Genomic DNA, 20648 nt, shown 5'->3' on the forward strand with positions numbered 1-20648 from the left:
TGTTAACCTGATTTTTGGATCAATGTTTGTAGCACATTGAAAGCCAACTATGAAGTTTTCCTGTCTTTCTTTTTCTTTTCTTTTATTTATAAGCGATACTGTCTTTTATCGCTGATAATATTGCTGTAACTGCATTGAAAAGGTTATCTGTATGTATTGTTTGATTTAACAAAGGTATATACAAGATGTGCAACAGAGATTAGAATTAACCTGTTAAATTCAAGCTGAGAGAATTTGGGATTTAACATGTAATGTATATATATGTTATTCATGCTTGCTTAATTAATATATATATGATTTTATTTATTTTAACGTTCATCATTTGTCGAATAGAGCTGAAGACCTTGACATATTTTCATGTATGACTCATCATGCAACGCTGTGTATCCATGACACATTTGTAAGGAATGTATGACCTCATCATGACTTCATCTTCATGGCTCGTCTGTGGAAAATTACTGAAAATGAGTTCCAGCAAGTGCGTTGTGATATGAGAAGGTGCGCGGAGAGACATTCACCGGAAGGAGTCAGTGGTGTGGCCCAAGAGTATAAAAAGGCGTCACCAGTCGCGATCGAAGCCCCTTTTCACCCTGCGATGTGTCTGTACAGAGTGCATTCTCGAAGATGGAATATAACTGCCTGCCTGGACTTTGGATTTTTACGAAGGACTGGGATTAAGCCGTGGTTGGACCCTTTCTTCAATGATTGGTAATGTACAAATCTTTTAGCAATAATGATGTATAATAGGAAGATATGAATGACAAATCGCGTGTTAGGGTGGGGGCCATTTAATACACTCTCATATCTTCAAAATTATTTTCAGCCAAAAACATCTTATTGTCGATCAGGTCTTAAGCTTTTCCGAGGAATGATCAATCTTGTAAAGCTTATTGTAAAAGGTTATATTATTCCTAATCTCCTGTTTTAATCTCCTGTTTTATTTTATTTTATTTTATTTTATTTTGATTGATTTAAAGTTTTATCATTAAATGTGATTTTTGATTTATATTGGTTGTCTTATTATTGTTAATAAAATTATTTAAAAGACAAGGTTCGTATTAATCATTCTACTATCTTGTCTCATATTGTTTTGATTTTATTATATTTATTTTTGGACGTTTTAATAAGTCCCTTTTATTTGTTTATGATTTTATTTTTATAAGTTGGTCGTTTTATAAGACCTTTTTATTTGTTTATGATTTTATTTTATTTATTTGAGGTCGTTTTATAAGACCTTTTTATTTGCTTATGATTTTATTTTCATAAGTTGGTCGTTTTATAAGACCTTTTCATTTGTTTATGATTTTATTTTTATAATTTGGTCGTTTTATAAGACCTTTTCATTTGCTTATGATTTTATTTTTATAAGTTGGTCGTTTTATAAGACCTTAATGTTTGTTTATGATTTTATATGGGACGTTTGATGAGCCCTCATTAATTTTTTGATTTTATTTTATTTATTCCGGACATTTTATGAGTCCACCTCATTATTTTTTCCAAGACGGACAACAGTAACGGACGTTTGGAGGAAGGTAAGTGCATTTGAATAACCTCTAACCAATGCTTCCATCTGTATTAATATAAGTCAAATACTCCTGCTTGATATGTAACAAATCCGTATGATCCTAACAAGGATTATTAAATTACTAGGTCAATAACAAATGCAAACAACTCAGAGAAGTGGAGCTGCCAATGAAGTGAGGTGTACATGCTAGCATTCCTGGGCTCTGTGTGTGTGGTTGCTCACTCAGGATTGATAGGTGTATGAAAACGGATTGGCCTCATGATAAGATGACAGTGAACAAACCTAGGTGAATCCACTTTGATATATCGGCTCATTTAATTCCCGTCTCCTCACGCTGACGCCTTAGAGCTGGTGAGGAAAAAGGGGAATTTCTAACCCTTTAATTGGAGAGTCGATCAGGACATATTTCCCGATTTAAGTCCTGCGGGTAAGCGGAAGTTGACATGTGGCGCCCATAACGTGGGGCTTCGATTGACTCATTTTTGTCAAAATCGGGATCGATCGAGGCCCAAAACAGGAACCCGAGTGAGCGAAGCTTGCGGCTCTGAGCGGAGGGCACAGAGCTTAGAGCTGATAGCGAACTCGCTGATAAATTGTCATGTCAGACGACCCTGAGTTAACACAAAATAGTCTCTTTGATGAATAGTGTTTCATGGAAAAGAGCTTCTTTAATTGTGAAAATCTAGTGTGATTTTTGAGTTGAAGTTGATTGTACTATTTTGTGTTAAAGAAACGGTGACTGGCTCCCCCAGTAGACTTGCACTCTAAAAGAGGTTGAGTGTGAGAAGGCCATTCAAAGTGAATGGGCTTTAACAGCGACCTGCTGCTCTGGTCAGCTGTGAAGGTACTGATAGTGTACTTGGCAGAGCGCGCTGCGCCGCGCTTTCCTGAGGGGGGGGCTGAGTCAAGGGGTGGTTCAGGCCTGTCCACAAAAAGAAGGAGGGCTTGAACAGTTAGAGTTAATGTTGAGAGGCTGCTCGGAGAGAGGCAGTCTCTTCTAGACTTGTGATGTTAAACTATGGTTTGCGCTATTTAGGCTTGCCAGATTGGGTGCGGTTGCCCATTTTATTGGTTTGTTATCTCAGGTATCCATTTGTAGCAAAACTACCATACTCTTTGCTTAGTTATTGCGGGGTGCCTGAAGATATTTATAGTCCCTTATCTTGGATAGCGGAGTCAGTGTCAGAGGCTGACGCTGCAAACCTAACCCTGATTCCCGGTCGCTTGCCTTTTCTCCTGGAGTTTTTGAAAAACTTTTAAGTTTTCGGTTCCCGACAGGAGTGTCCATTGGCACAAGAAGAAAGTTGTCGAGAACCAAGGAGAAAAGGTAGGAGTTTCCACTAGACTAATGTTCTAGTGGAAGCAGCCTTTTTCGGTTTTGACAGGAGTGTCCATTGGCACAAGAAGAAAGTTGTCGAGAACCAAGGAGGAAAGGTAGGAGTTTCCACTAGACTAATGTTCTAGTGGAGGCAGCCTTTTTCGGTTCCTAGCAGACGTGTCCAGGAACAAGAAGACATCCAGATCCCGGAGAAGAGAAGCGGGAAGGATTACAACCGACCCGAGAGGACAACACACCCCACCGTTTGAGAGAGGACATCCGCCGACGAGTAAAGGTAGGAAACCCGAAGGCGGTAGTCCCGATAGAGGTAGAGGCAACGTACATGGGTACGGAGCTGAGTAACCAGGAGCTAAAGTACGTCCCTGAACCCAAAGCGCGCGGGGAAGGCTTCGGAAATAGATAGCTCCACTCCTACAATAAGAAAGCAAAGCGGGCTATAGAACACGCTAGTGAAGTAATGGAAAGAATAATAGGGAGAAATGGGAGGGGAAAGCCCCCCAGCCCTACAGAGGGGGTAGCAGGGTTAATGCCTGCACCCCATCCTCTAGAACAACCAGATATACCAGTAGTGGTTATGCTACTGGGTGAAGGTGTAGATCGATGGCCACCAGGAGCAAGAAGGCACCTGGAAGTAAACAACCCTTCAATCCGTCTTGCCGACCTCGCAGCTGAGGTGGAAAGGTCGGTGAAGGAAACAGGAGTGTTCGTGAGTGAATTTCCCAAAATAATGGGCATAGCAACAGTAGTGGTAAAGAGATATGCCGCCGAAAAGGTCAGACTCCTGGTAGTGCCCAAGCAGGAGAGGCTACAGCGGTGTTAGAAGGATTGTTAGAGGCCATAAGATTACACGTGAGTCGAGTAAGACTTATAACCGATAGTCACTATTGCGCCCAGGCGCTCAGAGAAGATTTATCCATTTGGGAAGAAAATGGGTTTGAAGGAGCGAGGAGTAAAGAAATTGCTCATGCCGAGTTATGGAAGAAAATAGCCGAGTTAAGGTTGAATATGACTATCGATGTTGTTCACCAGAAAGCCCACGTCAAGGAGGGGGCTCACTGGAGAGGAAATGATGAAATAGATAAATACGTCCAAGAGAGAAGATTGGTAATTGTAGGAGCAGAAAAATGGGACAATACCCCCAAAGGAGGAAAAGTGGTCCCAGATGAGTTTGTGTGTGAGGTTACTAAGGCCGTACATGGAGCGCTAGGCCATGGAGGTGCCTTGCCCACAAAGAGAGAGTTGGAGAAACTGGAACTTTGATCCCAGAAAAGAAAATCCGTTCAGTTATACGAAATTGCGAGTTGTGTAATAAGTATAATGCAGGACGCCGAGGGCAACGAGTGGACGGATTGATGATTAAAAGCACTGTTCCATGGGCATCAGTTTGCATGGACGTAGCAGGCCCCATGGGAGTAAACGGCACTAAAGGTGAGAAGTATCTTGTTGTGCTTGTAGATTCGATGTCAGGACATTTTGGATTAAAAGCGGTACGTAATGCGAATGCTAATAGCGTACTAAAAACACTGGAAGAGGGTTGTATGTGGTTAGGCATACCGAGAGAGTTAAGAACTGACAATGGAACTCATTTCAAAAACGCTACAATAGACAGGTGGTGTCAAAAGTGGGGAATAATAAGGACTTACTCTCCGCCTTACACCCCTCAAGCTAATGGCGTGGCTGAACGAACCATTGGCCTAGTTAAAAGTTGGCTCGGGAAAAATGCTAATGGAAAAGAATGGAGTGAAAAATTGGTGGAGTTGGTCAAGGACTTGAATGGGAGGAGCAGAGCAGATAGACCGTCCCCTTCAGAGGAGTTAAACCAGCGCCCATTTGTCGCTCCTGAGGTAGGACGAATGCAAAGTACAGAAAACACTCAGAAAGGAAAGTGCCCATTTCAGGTAGGACAGAGAGTGTGGATAAAATCTCATGGTCCATCTGATAGCCAGGCAGTAAAAGCAAAGTATGACCAATCTGACATCATCGAAGAAGTTTTAGACAGAAATACAGTGCGATTAAAAAAGAAGGGACTCCAAGGGGTAGAGCAGCTAAAACCAATGCCAGTTAATTCAGCCTAAAGCTAAGGAGTAAGACAAATAATTAAAAAATGGAAGCAGCCACTCCGGCCTTTGTCAAGCTCGTTATGGTGAAAGGAGCTGTCATCGTGCGGAGGACTGAAAAGGAAGTAATGGTTGGTAGGGCATTTAATCTTTGGATAAATGCAATAAGAGGATATATTGTTAATAGAGTAGAAGATTTTAGTTGGCAACCGGCTATCTTGACCTGCATAATTTGTAGTGGAAGCGAGGAGTTGAGGAGCCAGTGGAATGTGGAACAGATATCCGACAAAGGCTGGTTGGACGGGCTTAAGCCGGATTTGAGCGAGGTAGGCACGGCTAAGATACTTGAAATACAGGTATGTGGGTATTGTAGAATAAAGAGCCTACCTAGAATAAAAGTGCATGTTCAGTGGGATTTAGCCCCGCAAGAGAATACAGATGCACAGTATTGTAAATGTATGTGGGATGGAGAGAAGGTATTGTATTGTCAACATTGTTGGATGAGAATGGAAAGAGGTTCACTGATAAGAGCTGGGGAAGCCGAAGGGTGGCAGTTAACTAGAGCGGAAACCCCGATAAAGTCGCTGAGTTCCGATTTGCTGACCTATTGGCCGATGGAGATAAACGAGAGGACATGCGACTCGAGATTTCAGGCGCTGCTTTATAACAACTGGCCGCCAGAAGGAGGTGAGTATCGCCCGGCTCCGCTTATTGTTGGCTCGGAAGCGACGCCAACTCTAATATATGTTGAACCTAAGTGTGTAGTTGAACCAGGGGTACCCTGGGCCACAGTAATCAATGGTGTGTTAGCCCGAGGGGATATTCCAATGGAAACATTACCTGACGTCCCACAAGAAAGGGTAATAAATATTAGTAGTATGTGTAGTAGTAATGTGTTAATGTACGCTACATTGGATAAAATGGAATATAAGGCTAAAACAGCAGTAGTAAGGGTGAGTCCAGTGGTGTCGCCTCAACAAGATACGAGGTCTGACACAGGATACTGGATAAAAGTAAAAATAATGATGGCCATGAAACCTTATGAGGGTATATACTCATTGGGAATGGAAGTGTCAATGAGTACGGAGGAGGAGGCCAAGCGGCTTCACCCCAAATGTACTTTTTATAGGGAGTGCCATAGTAGTGCACAGATAAGAATGTATAGTGGTAGAACCTATAGAGATGAAAAGAGTGGAAAAAATAAGGCCTAGTGGTAATGAGAAGATGATGGCATTAGCCCAGGTGGCCACAGAAAAGCTAGAAAAACTTAATGCGAATTCATTAAGTGAGGGAAGGCTCAGGCAAGAGCGAGTGACCCATGTCAGGGGAAAATCTGACTATAAAAGTCGCCCAGAGAAAAAATGGTGGCAAGGATGTCCATACCCGGGTTGTACCGGTGAAGGACATGTAGTCGGCGACCACAAAAGACATTGGTCGCTACGTGGATGTCCTAGTTTTAACAAGGCAAATCCATGTGAGTATAGATCACCTAGATGGAAAGAATTGGTGAGAAAGTGTAGAAGGGCCCCTCATTCCATTTTTTCCAAGGAGGAACGGATGGAGATGGGTAAAGTATTGGAAACTCCAGCCGCGAGATCAAAGGCGGAATGGAGGGAAGGGCCAGTAAAGGGAAAGAGCGCCTCCCCTAACAAGGAGGAACCAGAAGAGAAAAAGTACAAGTTCGAGTTGAGCGAAGATAGTGAGGACGACGAGGTAAGAAAATATAAGAACCTCGAGGTAGTTTTGTCACGCCTTTGGAACAGACGCCAGGGTCCACAGCCTTCCACATCTTCAGAGAAGTAACAACAAGAAGCAGATGGAAGACGAGATTGCTGAACTGAAGAATCGAATAACCAGGTTAGAAACGAGTAAAGAATTAGTAGAAAATACCCCAAGACGATTAGTACCGACTCTACATGATCTCTTCAAAGATCTTGGTCAATTTAGGCCATATTGGGGTGTCTTTAGTTCAACAATTCCATGAAAAAGCCTCCCTGAGAAGAGAAATGAGAGAAAGGATTAGAAAATTGGAAAAAAGAATTGCGGAAGTAGAAGCCAAGGTACAGAAGTCTAATCAAACACCCGTGAATTTTGAACAGGAGAAAGCACCAGGACCCTCAACGGCCCTGTTGTTTGATTATCAAGAGTTTTTATGAAATCAGATGCAAGAAGGATTGGCTGAATTGCGGGCCAGACATGATGAAGATAAGTGGTCAAAAGATCAAAAAAGCTAGGAAAATTGATTATCAATAAATTAAGAAGAGGGAAAAAAAAAAACCCGCCTATGTTAAAAGAAAATAAGTTTTTGTAAAAAGATAAGATAATTGTGTAATGAAGGCCAACCCCCAAGAAAAGGAGGAGGAGCTAATGAGATATTAAAACGCAACAGTCCTTAAAGGGCAAGACCAAAAGAAGAAAGCATGAAACGGAGCTACGAGATGGAGGAAGAGCAAGGTTGTAGCAAGCTAGTAATACTAGAGCTAAGCTCTAGTACTAAGCTAGAAGACCCACCGGACACAGTTGATGAACAACCTAAAGCTATTAACCGCCAGCGACAAAATTGGAGGTATGGAGGAGTTTTGGTGGCTATCACACTTTGTTGTATGATAATATTTTTGATATATTATTTGATGAAACAAAAATCTAGCATCGCTAGCACAGCCCCGATTAATCCCCTTGACCTAGTAGAAATACGACATGGCACCACTAAAATAACCAATCAGACGTGTTGGAAGGTGGAAGTGAAGCATGTTTGTGAAGAATGGAGAAGGGAGAAGGGAGCCTGCGGTGCTGGCGAGGAAAAACCCTGTGGGGTAGAATGGAGAAGGGAGAAGAATAGCAGTGATAAATTCCTATCTTCGCACCTTTAACAGCACATATTATAATGAAACCCTGGAGGTGTTGAGAAGAAGTATGACATATCCTGTGAAATCAAAAAGCAAGTGTGCACATCCAGTGATTCTACGAGTTGATAACACAACAAGCGACTTTACAGTCAATATTACCTTGTTATGTCTGAAGAAGCAAGAACAAAGACTCATCAGAAAAAACTGGGTCCAGATCGGGAAGGAAGAACCTGCTTGGTACTTCAACGAATATTGTGCAAGACTGCCAGATGCAACAGGTGGATACTGGCTGAAGACAGACCATGACGCCCCTGACTTCACCTACCCGGCGGCCCCACGGAATGACACCTGTACCGAATTTCGCCCGGCATGGGAACGATGTTGGAACTGTATAACCTTTCGGTGCGAGGAGCCAGGGACCAACGGGACCGCAGATTACTTGCCAGGTACTCCTACTCCATCGTCAGGTAGGTCACCTAAATTTCTTAAATTACGTCGGTTTGCAAAATTTAAAAAGCCTGTACCAATATCACAGAAAAAATTAGTAATAACGCGACGGCCAGGATGCAAGTTAATGTTAGAAAAGGCCCAGTCGTATAATAATAGCCATTGTGATTGGAATATGATGAAATATTGTTTTGAGCCCTATCATATGTTTTGTTATGCAGATGAGGGTAATATAATTACACCCTCCGATATAGGGCTTAGGCGTGATGTAAGGTTAATCCTGAGTCACTTTATTAGATTATATGCCGGAAATGCATTAGATCAAGAGAAAATAGAAGTGAAACATGAAGTATGGCTAAATGATTCCTTTCCATGGATATGGAAAAGAGATACATATATATTGAAATCAACCTTTAATAAAACTTTGGGAATAAATGTGTTAAAGGTAGTATGGGCACGGATGTGGGCTCAACGTATTCCTACACCGGATGATTTATATAATGTCCCAAAAGGGGATTTTGATAAAATTGACCAATGTGTAGCATTGAGAATGTATAACAGATTGCATAGGAAGGAGTGGATAAGTGGAATTTCACCACGATGCCCCTTGGTGGAGACAGGAACGCCACCTTTGACTCATTGGATATATAACTGTACAGGGTTGAACACAAACCTAACGATTAAAGGAGTGCTACAAGCATGGAGAGAAGGACACACGAGAGATGAAAGTAAGACGTGGTGGGGGCTCAATAAAGATGAGATGGTTCAGGATGTGATACCTTGCTTAGGAGAGTCGGAGAATTATTGGGTTAAATATCAATATATGGCGACGGTGTATTCTAAAGAGAACGATATTTGGCCTGACATTGAAAGACCAGCCTTATATGCTAATCCAAGACCATGGGAAATGTTGTGTAAGGGGGGAGAGTCCGTGAAAAATTTTAATGAATGCACAATTGTATTAGCACGTATACCCTGTTATAAAGTCTCCCGATTTCAGAATTTTTGTAATGTATGTTATCGCGATGAAAATTATGCCAACTATGAGGGGGCAGTATGGATCAAGGATAATAGTAATCAATGGATCCGGAGTCAAGCTGCAGGTAGAGAATATTGTACGCGATGGGACAAAGATCATGACTTATCCAAAATGGTAGGATTAAGAATGATCCCCTAGCCTCCTGACTCTATTATGCAGATCTTAGAAGGTCATGCATTTAGGAAGACCCTTTGTAAAGGGGATATAGTTACAGGGTTTGATTGGCTGGGATTTAATAAGATTTATGGCCCTGGCACATGCCACGAACCTGCTGAAAGATGGCTGCATTGTGGACACAGTGACGAATATGATCATAAGGTGTATGTATGTACTTGGTATGAGAGAATAGGATTGGCAATAAAAGGTGTAGTAAAAACTGTGGCCACTACAGCCGGGGAAGTTGTAGAAGATGTAGCAGGGACGGCAGTTATTGGGATAAGTACAGGGCTGTATGGTTTATTATATGATGTAGGACTATGGTTCCTGCTAGTGTCAGGAATTGTCCTGTCAGCAGTTATAGCTGTTGCAGTTATCAAAAGAGGGATCTTGGCATTATCTACCCACCGAAATTATAAAGAGAAAACCTCACCAAATAAGGTTAAAGCTCAGTTATTGGCCAACGAGCTGCAGAAAAAATGGGGGGGCCGACTAAGGGGAAATTATTGAGAAGTGAGGATGGGCTTCAGAAAAGGGCGGGATCGATCCAATCATAAATAAGACGCCCTAGCCCTGACTTCCTCACTTCTCACTGAAATCTTTTGGCGGAACAGTAACCAACGACTAACCATGGCTTGTAATGCTTTGGGTAAAGGTATTATTGGAAGACCAGGCGCCCTTCAAAACGTGAGTAATGAAGTGGAATATTGGATAATTTTTATAACATGGCTTTTTTATTGTTGTGTCGGATATAGCGAACAACTAAATTAATAGTGTGGGGAATAATTTTAATTCTCCTTTGGTTATGTCTGGTCGACCACTTGGTTTTAGTAATTTGGGTTTTATCTATGTATTTTTTTTTACTCTCCCGCCAAGAGGTTCCGCTATTCGGAAGAGCGACCACACCCTCGCTCTCCCGCAGTAGAGGTGTTCTGCATTGATGGAGTAGATGCGGATGGAAACTTAGACTAAGATTAGAATGTATATATTGGGAGCCGCAATATTTTAGGTTTCCCTCGAGTCTAAGAATTGTCGAATTTTGGATGTGTGTTTAACAGGATAACCAGGATCAGCCACAGTGTGTCTTCTGTGGAAGTGATCTCCTCACGTCCGCTTGGGTGGTGGGGGACGCTTTCTATGGACACTGCTGCTATCCGTTGCCCGCAGTGGATGAGGGTAGAGAAATGTGGCTCATAACAGACGGGCTTTTTCTAAATTTCGTCAGTGATTTTTTCATTGATATCCAGTGTGGTTCCTGGATATGGCCTGGCTTTGCTGACTTCGCGGGCTCAAGTAAGTTGGAAGGTTTGGTTCAAAGTCGCTTGAAAGAGATACGTTATTATTTTAACGTTGAGGGTGAATTCATTGGGAGAACTTTCCCTTTAATGCGCATGATATGGCGCCTGCCTGACGGTGCTCGGCGCTTGACATTCAACACCTTGGCTGGCCTCTGTGTAGCCGCCACTCCTTTGAGACAGGTTGGATCCAATCGGGATGAGTGGCCCTACGAGCCTGTAACGCCCTCCTCGCCCTTCCTGGACCGGGTTGACGAGCCTGGGGAACCCAGAGCCGCCCGACAGGATGTTCCAGTTGGTAAGGTTGTGCCACTGTTGAGATCACCCTCCCCCACGGTTACATCGACCACTGATGACCTGGAGGGTGTGCAAGGCGAGGATGGGGGTGGAACGGGGTCATCTCCCTCCCTGATGATAGGTGAACTGGGCCTGTGGTCTCCTCTTACTGATCCTCCGTCCGACTCCTTGCCTTCTGAATCCCCGGTGTCTCCGTTGCCGGAGGACACAAGGGGGTTGAATGCAGGTGACGGGTTGGAGCTGGGGGCTTTTGAGGTTGATCAGTTTGGACACCATTGATCTCTAGGAGGGGGTGTTGAATTGAGTGGATTGAGTGGGTCAGATGAAACGCCATATCATGTAAAATGAGATAGCAAATTAATGGGCTAGACTCAATTCTTAGTTAGAGACCAATAGGTGTCTATAGGACTGATAATTAAACTTTGGCCTCTGGGTGTAGTTCCTCAAAGTAACCACCAGATGCCGCCAAACCTGTATAACTAAGCCACCCACTCAGCATTGCCCGGACTTTCCATATAAGATACAAATTAAATATAAATAAATGATTATCCTGAATTAAATAATAATACACAACACAATCTATATTCGATAATTGTTAACCTGATTTTTGGATCAATGTTTGTAGCACATTGAAAGCCAACTATGAAGTTTTCCTGTCTTTCTTTTTCTTTTCTTTTATTTATAAGCGATACTGTCTTTTATCGCTGATAATATTGCTGTAACTGCATTGAAAAGGTTATCTGTATGTATTGTTTGATTTAACAAAGATATATACAAGATGTGCAACAGAGATTAGAATTAACCTGTTAAATTCAAGCTGAGAGAATTTGGGATTTAACATGTAATGTATATATATGTTATTCATGCTTGCTTAATTAATATATATATGATTTTATTTATTTTAACGTTCATCATTTGTCGAATAGAGCTGAAGACCTTGACATATTTTCATGTATGACTCATCATGCAACGCTGTGTATCCATGACACATTTGTAAGGAATGTATGACCTCATCATGACTTCATCTTCATGGCTCGTCTGTGGAAAATTACTGAAAATGAGTTCCAGCAAGTGCGTTGTGATATGAGAAGGTGCGCGGAGAGACATTCACCGGAAGGAGTCAGTGGTGTGGCCCAAGAGTATAAAAAGGCGTCACCAGTCGCGATCGAAGCCCCTTTTCACCCTGCGATGTGTCTGTACAGAGTGCATTCTCGAAGATGGAATATAACTGCCTGCCTGGACTTTGGATTTTTACGAAGGACTGGGATTAAGCCGTGGTTGGACCCTTTCTTCAATGATTGGTAATGTACAAATCTTTTAGCAATAATGATGTATAATAGGAAGATATGAATGACAAATCGCGTGTTAGGGTGGGGGCCATTTAATACACTCTCATATCTTCAAAATTATTTTCAGCCAAAAACATCTTATTGTCGATCAGGTCTTAAGCTTTTCCGAGGAATGATCAATCTTGTAAAGCTTATTGTAAAAGGTTATATTATTCCTAATCTCCTGTTTTAATCTCCTGTTTTATTTTATTTTATTTTATTTTATTTTATTTTGATTGATTTAAAGTTTTATCATTAAATGTGATTTTTGATTTATATTGGTTGTCTTATTATTGTTAATAAAATTATTTAAAAGACAAGGTTCGTATTAATCATTCTACTATCTTGTCTCATATTGTTTTGATTTTATTATATTTATTTTTGGACGTTTTAATAAGTCCCTTTTATTTGTTTATGATTTTATTTTTATAAGTTGGTCGTTTTATAAGACCTTTTTATTTGTTTATGATTTTATTTTATTTATTTGAGGTCGTTTTATAAGACCTTTTTATTTGCTTATGATTTTATTTTCATAAGTTGGTCGTTTTATAAGACCTTTTCATTTGTTTATGATTTTATTTTTATAATTTGGTCGTTTTATAAGACCTTTTCATTTGCTTATGATTTTATTTTTATAAGTTGGTCGTTTTATAAGACCTTAATGTTTGTTTATGATTTTATATGGGACGTTTGATGAGCCCTCATTAATTTTTTGATTTTATTTTATTTATTCCGGACATTTTATGAGTCCACCTCATTATTTTTTCCAAGACGGACAACAGTAACGGACGTTTGGAGGAAGGTAAGTGCATTTGAATAACCTCTAACCAATGCTTCCATCTGTATTAATATAAGTCAAATACTCCTGCTTGATATGTAACAAATCCGTATGATCCTAACAAGGATTATTAAATTACTAGGTCAATAACAAATGCAAACAACTCAGAGAAGTGGAGCTGCCAATGAAGTGAGGTGTACATGCTAGCATTCCTGGGCTCTGTGTGTGTGGTTGCTCACTCAGGATTGATAGGTGTATGAAAACGGATTGGCCTCATGATAAGATGACAGTGAACAAACCTAGGTGAATCCACTTTGATATATCGGCTCATTTAATTCCCGTCTCCTCACGCTGACGCCTTAGAGCTGGTGAGGAAAAAGGGGAATTTCTAACCCTTTAATTGGAGAGTCGATCAGGACATATTTCCCGATTTAAGTCCTGCGGGTAAGCGGAAGTTGACAGTTCCAAGCCTCCCAAATTTCAGACATAAATGTTTTATAAAGCATAAAAATGCATCAAAACATGTAACAAATACATGTTACAATTAGATTATTGCACAATAAATGATAGTTGTGCATAATGTAAATAACAAAGAATAGAGTAAAGAATAAAAATGATGCTCATTTACCTTTTTAACTGCTGTCCTCATCGTTTTTTGGCCCTCTAGTTCATGTTCTCCTCTCTCAGAAGTGGATTTTTTTTGTTTTGTTTTCTTTTTTGCCTGGTGTTTTGTAAAGAACTGATCCATGGATGTTTTTTTTTTTTAAACAATCCTTCGTTATTGTCCAATGCAAACATCATCTTAGTGAGCAAACGCCCGACTGGTGAACACTTTTTCTGGGCGATTCTTTTAAACAAATTCTGAAACTTCATGGAAACTTCCGGTATGGCGAGGCATCTTTTTTTTTTTTTTTTTTAAAAGGCCCGTCTCGTCGCAATTAAAAACTTACTGTGCCTTCATCAATCACCAATTGTTTGAATTTTTGCACAAATTCGTTGGCCGTTACAACAACTCGGAACAACTCATGGGCCACGGGATGAATGATGAGGACGCTGTATAGACACCGATCTAGTATACGCTCATAGATACCTATGGTAGAGGTTCCTCTGAGCCAATGGGATGTCAGAAACATGCACAAACACCGATCTAGTATACGCTCATACCTATGGTAGAAGGTTCCTCTTAGCCAATGGGATGCCAGAACGATGCACAAACACCGATCTAGTATTTACGCTCATAGGTACCTATGGTAGGAAATAGCCATAGCCGAATGTATGTTGCGTTCGGTAATGTATTTTTATCTTTAGTATCTAGAAATTTCTTTCGTAACAAGAAGCAATATTTTCCCGTTGAGGCGTTTCGTAACTCGAAAATTTCGTATGAAGAGACGTTCGTAAGTAGAGGTTCCACTGTATATATATATATATATATATATATATATATATATATATATATATAGTATCTATACGAAGGATGAAATATTTATACTTGCAGACATGAATATTGATTGGTTTTCTGATAACCGTTTAACGAAAACAATTCTGAGTAACACAATTAGCGCATCTAACTCTGAACCAGACAGTAAATTCACTTACAAGAATAGAAATGAATAGGCAAAAGAAAAAAATACTAACAAAATGAATTTCACAAATGTGGTAAAAATAGAAAACAAATACGGAAAACAATAGTTTAGTTTAGTTTATTCATTTTTTCCTTTCGGACACATTACAGCTTACATCAATCACATCACATCATTTGCAACATTGACATCCGAAAGAAGGGCTGACGGGTAGAAGCCGAAGCTTATTCGAGACCCGTCCCCATGTATTTCTACCTTTCGTATCTAGAAATTTCTTTCTTAACAAGAGGCAACATTTTCCCGTTGAAGAGTTTCGTAACTCGAAAATTTCGTATGAAGAGACGTTCGTAAGTAGAGGTTCCACTGGATGTGTATATGCATATACATGTGTTTGGTCTATATATCTGTGAAGTTATTTAATCTATTTTGACTGTGTATGCTGTAGTTGTAATAGTCCTTCTGTCGCTGGGTTGGGACTGTGGGATGGAATGGTTTGGGGGAAGGGGGAAAAAAGAAAAGATATCTGGAAGCATATTTTCTATGTATGTATTGTTTATTGTATGTCTTCCAATAAAAAAAAATGTTATCAAAAAAAACATTAAAAAAAATATTATTCAATTTATGACAGTGGCATATATTTATTTATTTATTATTCTTATTATTGTATTATCATTTAAATTATTATTCAATTTATGCCAGTGGCATATAGTGGCAGGCATAACAAATAACTGAAGGTAAAAGCAACCTGTGTGTGTCCCTCTGTTGCCATTCATACAATTGACAAAGTCATGGTTACCTGCAAATATGCAGCTTTGTATTGAACTATATAAGACCAGATTTCACACTAAGTATATTTGTGACTAAACAGAGTTAAGATAATTATTTTAGTATGCAAACATTTTATTTTTGTTTGTTGGTGTACTGAGAGGTTTTTCTTCACTTATAAGTGTCTTAGCTGCACAGGTTTAAAAAAGCTTTTACTGGTTGATTTTTATTCTTTTTTTTTTTATACTCTGATTTGTAATTGACCGTTTTATTTAATGTGTGCTTCCATTGCTTTTATTGTTGCCTGTAGTGTGCACGTTGAGATTTATTTTATAAATGTAAAGTGGGTTATAAATAAAACATATTATTATTATTGTTATTGTTATTATTATTATTATTACCAGTAGTATACAGCAACGCCTGTTCTTAAAGCGCTTTATAAAGAAAGTTGAGTTGAGTTGAGTAGTAGTAGTAGTAATAGTAGTAGTAAAAGACTCGCTCACACACTGATCTTTGAATTATTCTCAGATCAAATTATAATTATACTCTTCAGGAGTTGTAAGATTGTAAGACCAAGTTATTAAACGTTTATTTTGAGGGGATTTACCTGCCTACGAGTTTTACAAGACTTAAGTGGTTGTAGTGTTTTCAACAGAGATGTTGGTGACACCAAGCTAAACCACAAATGAAGACCCTGGAGTGGAGTTGCAGCGTTTAATTGTCTTCATTAGCATGTGGTGAAAACTGTAAATACAAAAATACCAAGTCAATCGCTACACACACTGTAACGTCAACACAAAGAAAACAAAGTGCATACAATACAGTGGTGCTATGCTAACGTCGAATATCATCGCATTAAACCAAGATCCCGTTTGAAACAAAACAAACAACTCAGTCATGAACATAACGATTTCCAGCCAGTTGTAATTCCGACGTTCGTTTTATGTAACAAATCTTGCTCTGTAGAGCACTTTTGCGAGTCAACACAAACACTGCTGTTAGCTCGATACAGTTCAACAGCAAGTAAATAGACTCACCAGTACTTGGATGTTTCATTTCTTTTTCACCTTTCTGTCCCGATTCCACGCCACCCCATGCATTTTCGTTCCAAGTCCATTGCTGACATTGTAAACGCGCCGCCGAAACGCTACACAACAACATGGTGCGTTGTAGCATGCAAGCTTATAGCTGTTCCGAAGCTGTACCCACCCCGCTGCAATATGATTGGCTACAGCCTCGCTGGAAGGATATGACGCATGGCCATGACGTGCCCCGTAACCATGGACGCCGGATTAGCACTCATGAACGGGGACAGACAAAAGAGTTGTGTGAAAGCGACCGAACGGAACACAGACGGGCCGAACCGAAACTGTTGAACCGATCGGCTTTAACGGTTTTCAAAAACCGTCCCAGGCCTAATACACACATATATATATATATATATATATATATATATATATAAGTATGTATATAAATCCCTACGATTAACCCATATTCTTATCAAACAAAATCAACAAAAAGATTTCTGATTTTTCAACAGCCTACACACACACACACACACACACACACACACATACACGCGCACGCCCACGCACACACACACCTTGTACACACTTGGGATATACTTTAGGTGAGAGTAGACACACCAAAGGTTGGCCAAACATATTTGTGAAATTCTAGGGGAGGAAAGAAAAACAAACATTTTATGACATCCATTTAAAGGGGAAGTCAACCCCCAAATTTTCTTTGCAATAATATGTAGTATGCGCCCCCACATGTCTAAACATGGAGTTCTGATTAAATACTGCATGTATGTATGGATGAATTAAAGGGACAGCAACATAAAAAATAAACGTTTTGGCATTTTTAGCCATGTTAAAATGCTAATTCCTCACCAAAAAACATGACCGAAGTGGCGTTTTCCTCCATTTGCCCCTCTATGAGAAATTCTTGGTCATTTTGCTCTCAAAGCACCAGCCCCTCCCAACCTGAGAAAACAAGCCGTTGGCACTCTTTGACATCATACGGTACGGACCAACCCCCGCACCGCCTCTGCAGATTAAACGCACGCCCACTTTCTCTGAGACCTCCATGGGATAGTGACAAAAGTAGCTTTTATCAGTAAACATTCTGTCCAATTGAATTCAAAGCAATCAATTATCCTTCACATTTGCAATGTGAAAGTGCTATAACAATTGGCTGTCTTAAAATCCCAGGGTGCTGGCTCCAACATCAGACTGCAGTCGGCGCCGGTCACCACGCCAATCACACGGGTAGAGGCGGGGTTTTACTGAACCAGGCGTTTTATTTCCACGTTACAAAAATAACCAGCAAAACACATAGTGGGGACGCATAAAACATATTATTGGAAGGAAAATGTTGGGGTTGGCTTCCCCTTTAATTTAAAACAGGATCGCATTATACATAATTTTGCTAGATATATAAACATGTTGAGGTACCTTATAGGCGATGCTGTTTGTGGAATCCACAATAATAAAAAGTGGCTTCCGAGTAAAGGGGAGTAAGTCACCGGGATGAAGGCTGTCAACAATATAAGTACAGTATTCATTATTCATAATACTTCTGTATTGCTCTGCAGACGTGTCCTATCTCTGGTATGGAAGTAAACAAATGCTTTGCTTTGATAGTGAATTCAGTTTTACATTCAATTTATCAACATGCTTGCAAAATCCACCTAAATTCAAAATATGATCATTTCATCAAATTAACAGTAAAATACAGTATTTAAAATTATATAAAAAGAATTTCAAGGATACATGAATATACGGAACCCCTCTGGTGTCAGGGTCTGAATTTTTATTTATTTTTTGCTAATCTGTACCCACAGTTTAGTAAACTGTACCCACAGTTTAGCAATCTGTACCCACAGTTTATTAACCTGTACCCACAGTTTACTAATCTGTACCCACAGTTTAGTAAACCATACCCACGGTTTAGCTCTTCTGTGGCGTTATGTAATACGCATGCGCACGCAACGTTCGAGTGGTTGCTTGACAGCAGTATTGAGCAGCGAACGGCTGCTTCTTTTCATCTTAGACTGTAGACTTATGTATTCAGTTGATGTGTAATGTTGCACTTGTGCCACTGTGAGGCGCTCTAACACTTTTCTTCTTTCTTTCTTTTACTTCCGTGTTAAGCCTGAAGGCTGTTGAAATGCAAACGTGTTTTGTTTCGCTCCGCAATTAATACGCCATACTTGGCTAAAGAAACTTCATCTTTACGTCATCCATTCATCCGAATGCATCATTAAGATGCCAAAACTAGTATACAGTTTAAGATAAAAAATAAATAAATAAGCAGCCGTTTGCTGCTAATACAGCTGCCTAGCAACCACTCGAACGTTGCGTGCGCATCCGTATTACATAACGCCACAGAAGTGCTAAACTGTAGGGACGGTTTAGTAAACCGTGGGTATGGTTTACTAAACTGTGGGTACAGATTAGCAAAAAATAAATATAAATTCAGACCTTGACACCAGAGGGGCTCCGTATGAAGTCACATTATGTAGTTAAATTCTTACCAGTGCATTTATTTCTAAAATAATTTAAAGGATACATGAATAATTCACATAATGTAGTTAAATTCTTACCAGTGCATTTCTTTATGGGACTGACTTCTCTTTTGAATCACCTCTCCATTCACATCTCGATTTGAATTTGTGAGAACCCCTCCGAAATCAAATGGTCCTAGCAAAAAATGGAGAAAAATATGTTGTATTTAATTGAAAATGACAGAGCAGTAGTCACCAACGGATGACCACGGGCACCAGATAGCCCTCAATGTATAGTAAGTGACAAGGCGAGGAAAGGTAGGACTCAGACGCAGGAGTAAGGTAGGCCACCAAGGCACCAGGTTTATTTCCGGCCAACAGCTGTCTCCTCTCAAACCGAGAGGAGAACGGGGAATCAAAAAAGTGGAGAACAAAAGGCGCTCCACAAGGGAGGAAAAAACAGGCAAAAGGTACTGGGGACAACAAAAGGCGCTCCGCTAGGGAGGAAAAAGGGCACAAGGCAAAAGGGGTAACTAAAGGCGCTCCACTGGGGAGGAAAAGGCACAAAAACAAGGCAAAAACACAAGGCAACGTGAACGAGGTCATGAGGACTGTGGGACGCTTCCATGCACTGACTGTGACACTTCGGCACTGAGGGGAGAATGCAGATGGCTTTTATTGTGAGTCTTGATTGGTGGCAGGTGGTGGTAATCATGGGCGGGGACCGGTAATTAGGGAGCGGCAGGAAGGGCAAGTGACCTGGGGTGAGAGGAGAGTTAGGATTTTCAAAACAAGACAGGAAACATGGACACAAAATAAAAGCATGGGCCGTCACGCCGGTGGCGGCGTGACAGTACCCCCCCCTCAACGGCCGGCTCTCGACGGCCCAGGAATGTCAGGGTGTTCTTCATAAAAGTCGTCAATGAGGGAGGGATCAACGATGAACCGGGAGGGGACCCATTGTCTTTCCTCCGGGCCGTACCCCTCCCAGTCGACCAGGTACTGTCTCCCGCGGCCCCGATTACGAACATCTAAAAGCTTTCTAACCTTGTAAACGGGGCCGCCTTCAATCATCTCCGGGGGGGGTGGGTCGGGTTCGGAGGGCACCAGTGAGCTTTCACGGACAGGTTTGACTTGGCTGACATGGAACGTGGGATGGATTCTGAGGGATCTTGGTAAGCGAAGACGAACTGCAGCAGGGCCTATGGACTTGGTTACTGGAAAAGGCCCCACAAATCGCGGGGCCAGCTTTGGCCATGGTACCTTTAGTCTGAGGTGTTTGGCTGATAGCCACACCCGCTGGCCTGGGCGGTATTCGGGTGCCGGTCTCCTTTTCCGGTCGGCGGCCCTCTTCACCCGGTCTCCCTGGCGTTGAAGCGCCGTCCGGGCCGCCGACCAGACTTTGCGGCACCGACGGATCATGGCCTGGACCGAGGGGACCGTAGCCTCCTCTTCCAGTTCGGCGAAGAATGGCGGATCGTAGCCGTGGACGCATTTAAACGGGGTGAGACCTGTGGCAGATGTGGGCAAAGAGTTGTGTGCGAGTTCGACCCATACCAGATATTTGCTCCAGGTAGTCGGGTTCTGGGAGACGAGGCATCGGAGACCGGTCTCGAGCTGTTGGTTCAGCCGTTCTGCCTGCCCATTGGCCTCAGGGTGGTATCCAGACGTCAGGTTGGCTTTGG

General features: G+C 41.1%; 1 protein-coding gene across 2 annotated transcripts in view; it reads right to left on the minus strand.

Annotated features, from left to right (window-relative positions):
• scai (suppressor of cancer cell invasion) overlaps positions 1–20648 on the minus strand; it is an 836016-nt gene that overhangs the window by 53276 nt on the left and 762092 nt on the right. For both annotated transcript variants that reach the window (XM_077497223.1, XM_077497222.1), the window contains 3 exons: positions 19063–19159; positions 17912–17993; positions 17056–17128 (listed from right to left, as the gene is read on the minus strand). In XM_077497223.1, coding sequence (XP_077353349.1) covers positions 17056–17128; positions 17912–17993; positions 19063–19159 — 252 coding nt within the window. The remainder of the gene's footprint in view (positions 1–17055; positions 17129–17911; positions 17994–19062; positions 19160–20648) is intronic.

This window comes from Festucalex cinctus, chromosome 15 (genome assembly GCF_051991245.1).
Source record: "Festucalex cinctus isolate MCC-2025b chromosome 15, RoL_Fcin_1.0, whole genome shotgun sequence".
NCBI classification, from domain to species: Eukaryota; Metazoa; Chordata; class Actinopteri; order Syngnathiformes; family Syngnathidae; genus Festucalex; species Festucalex cinctus.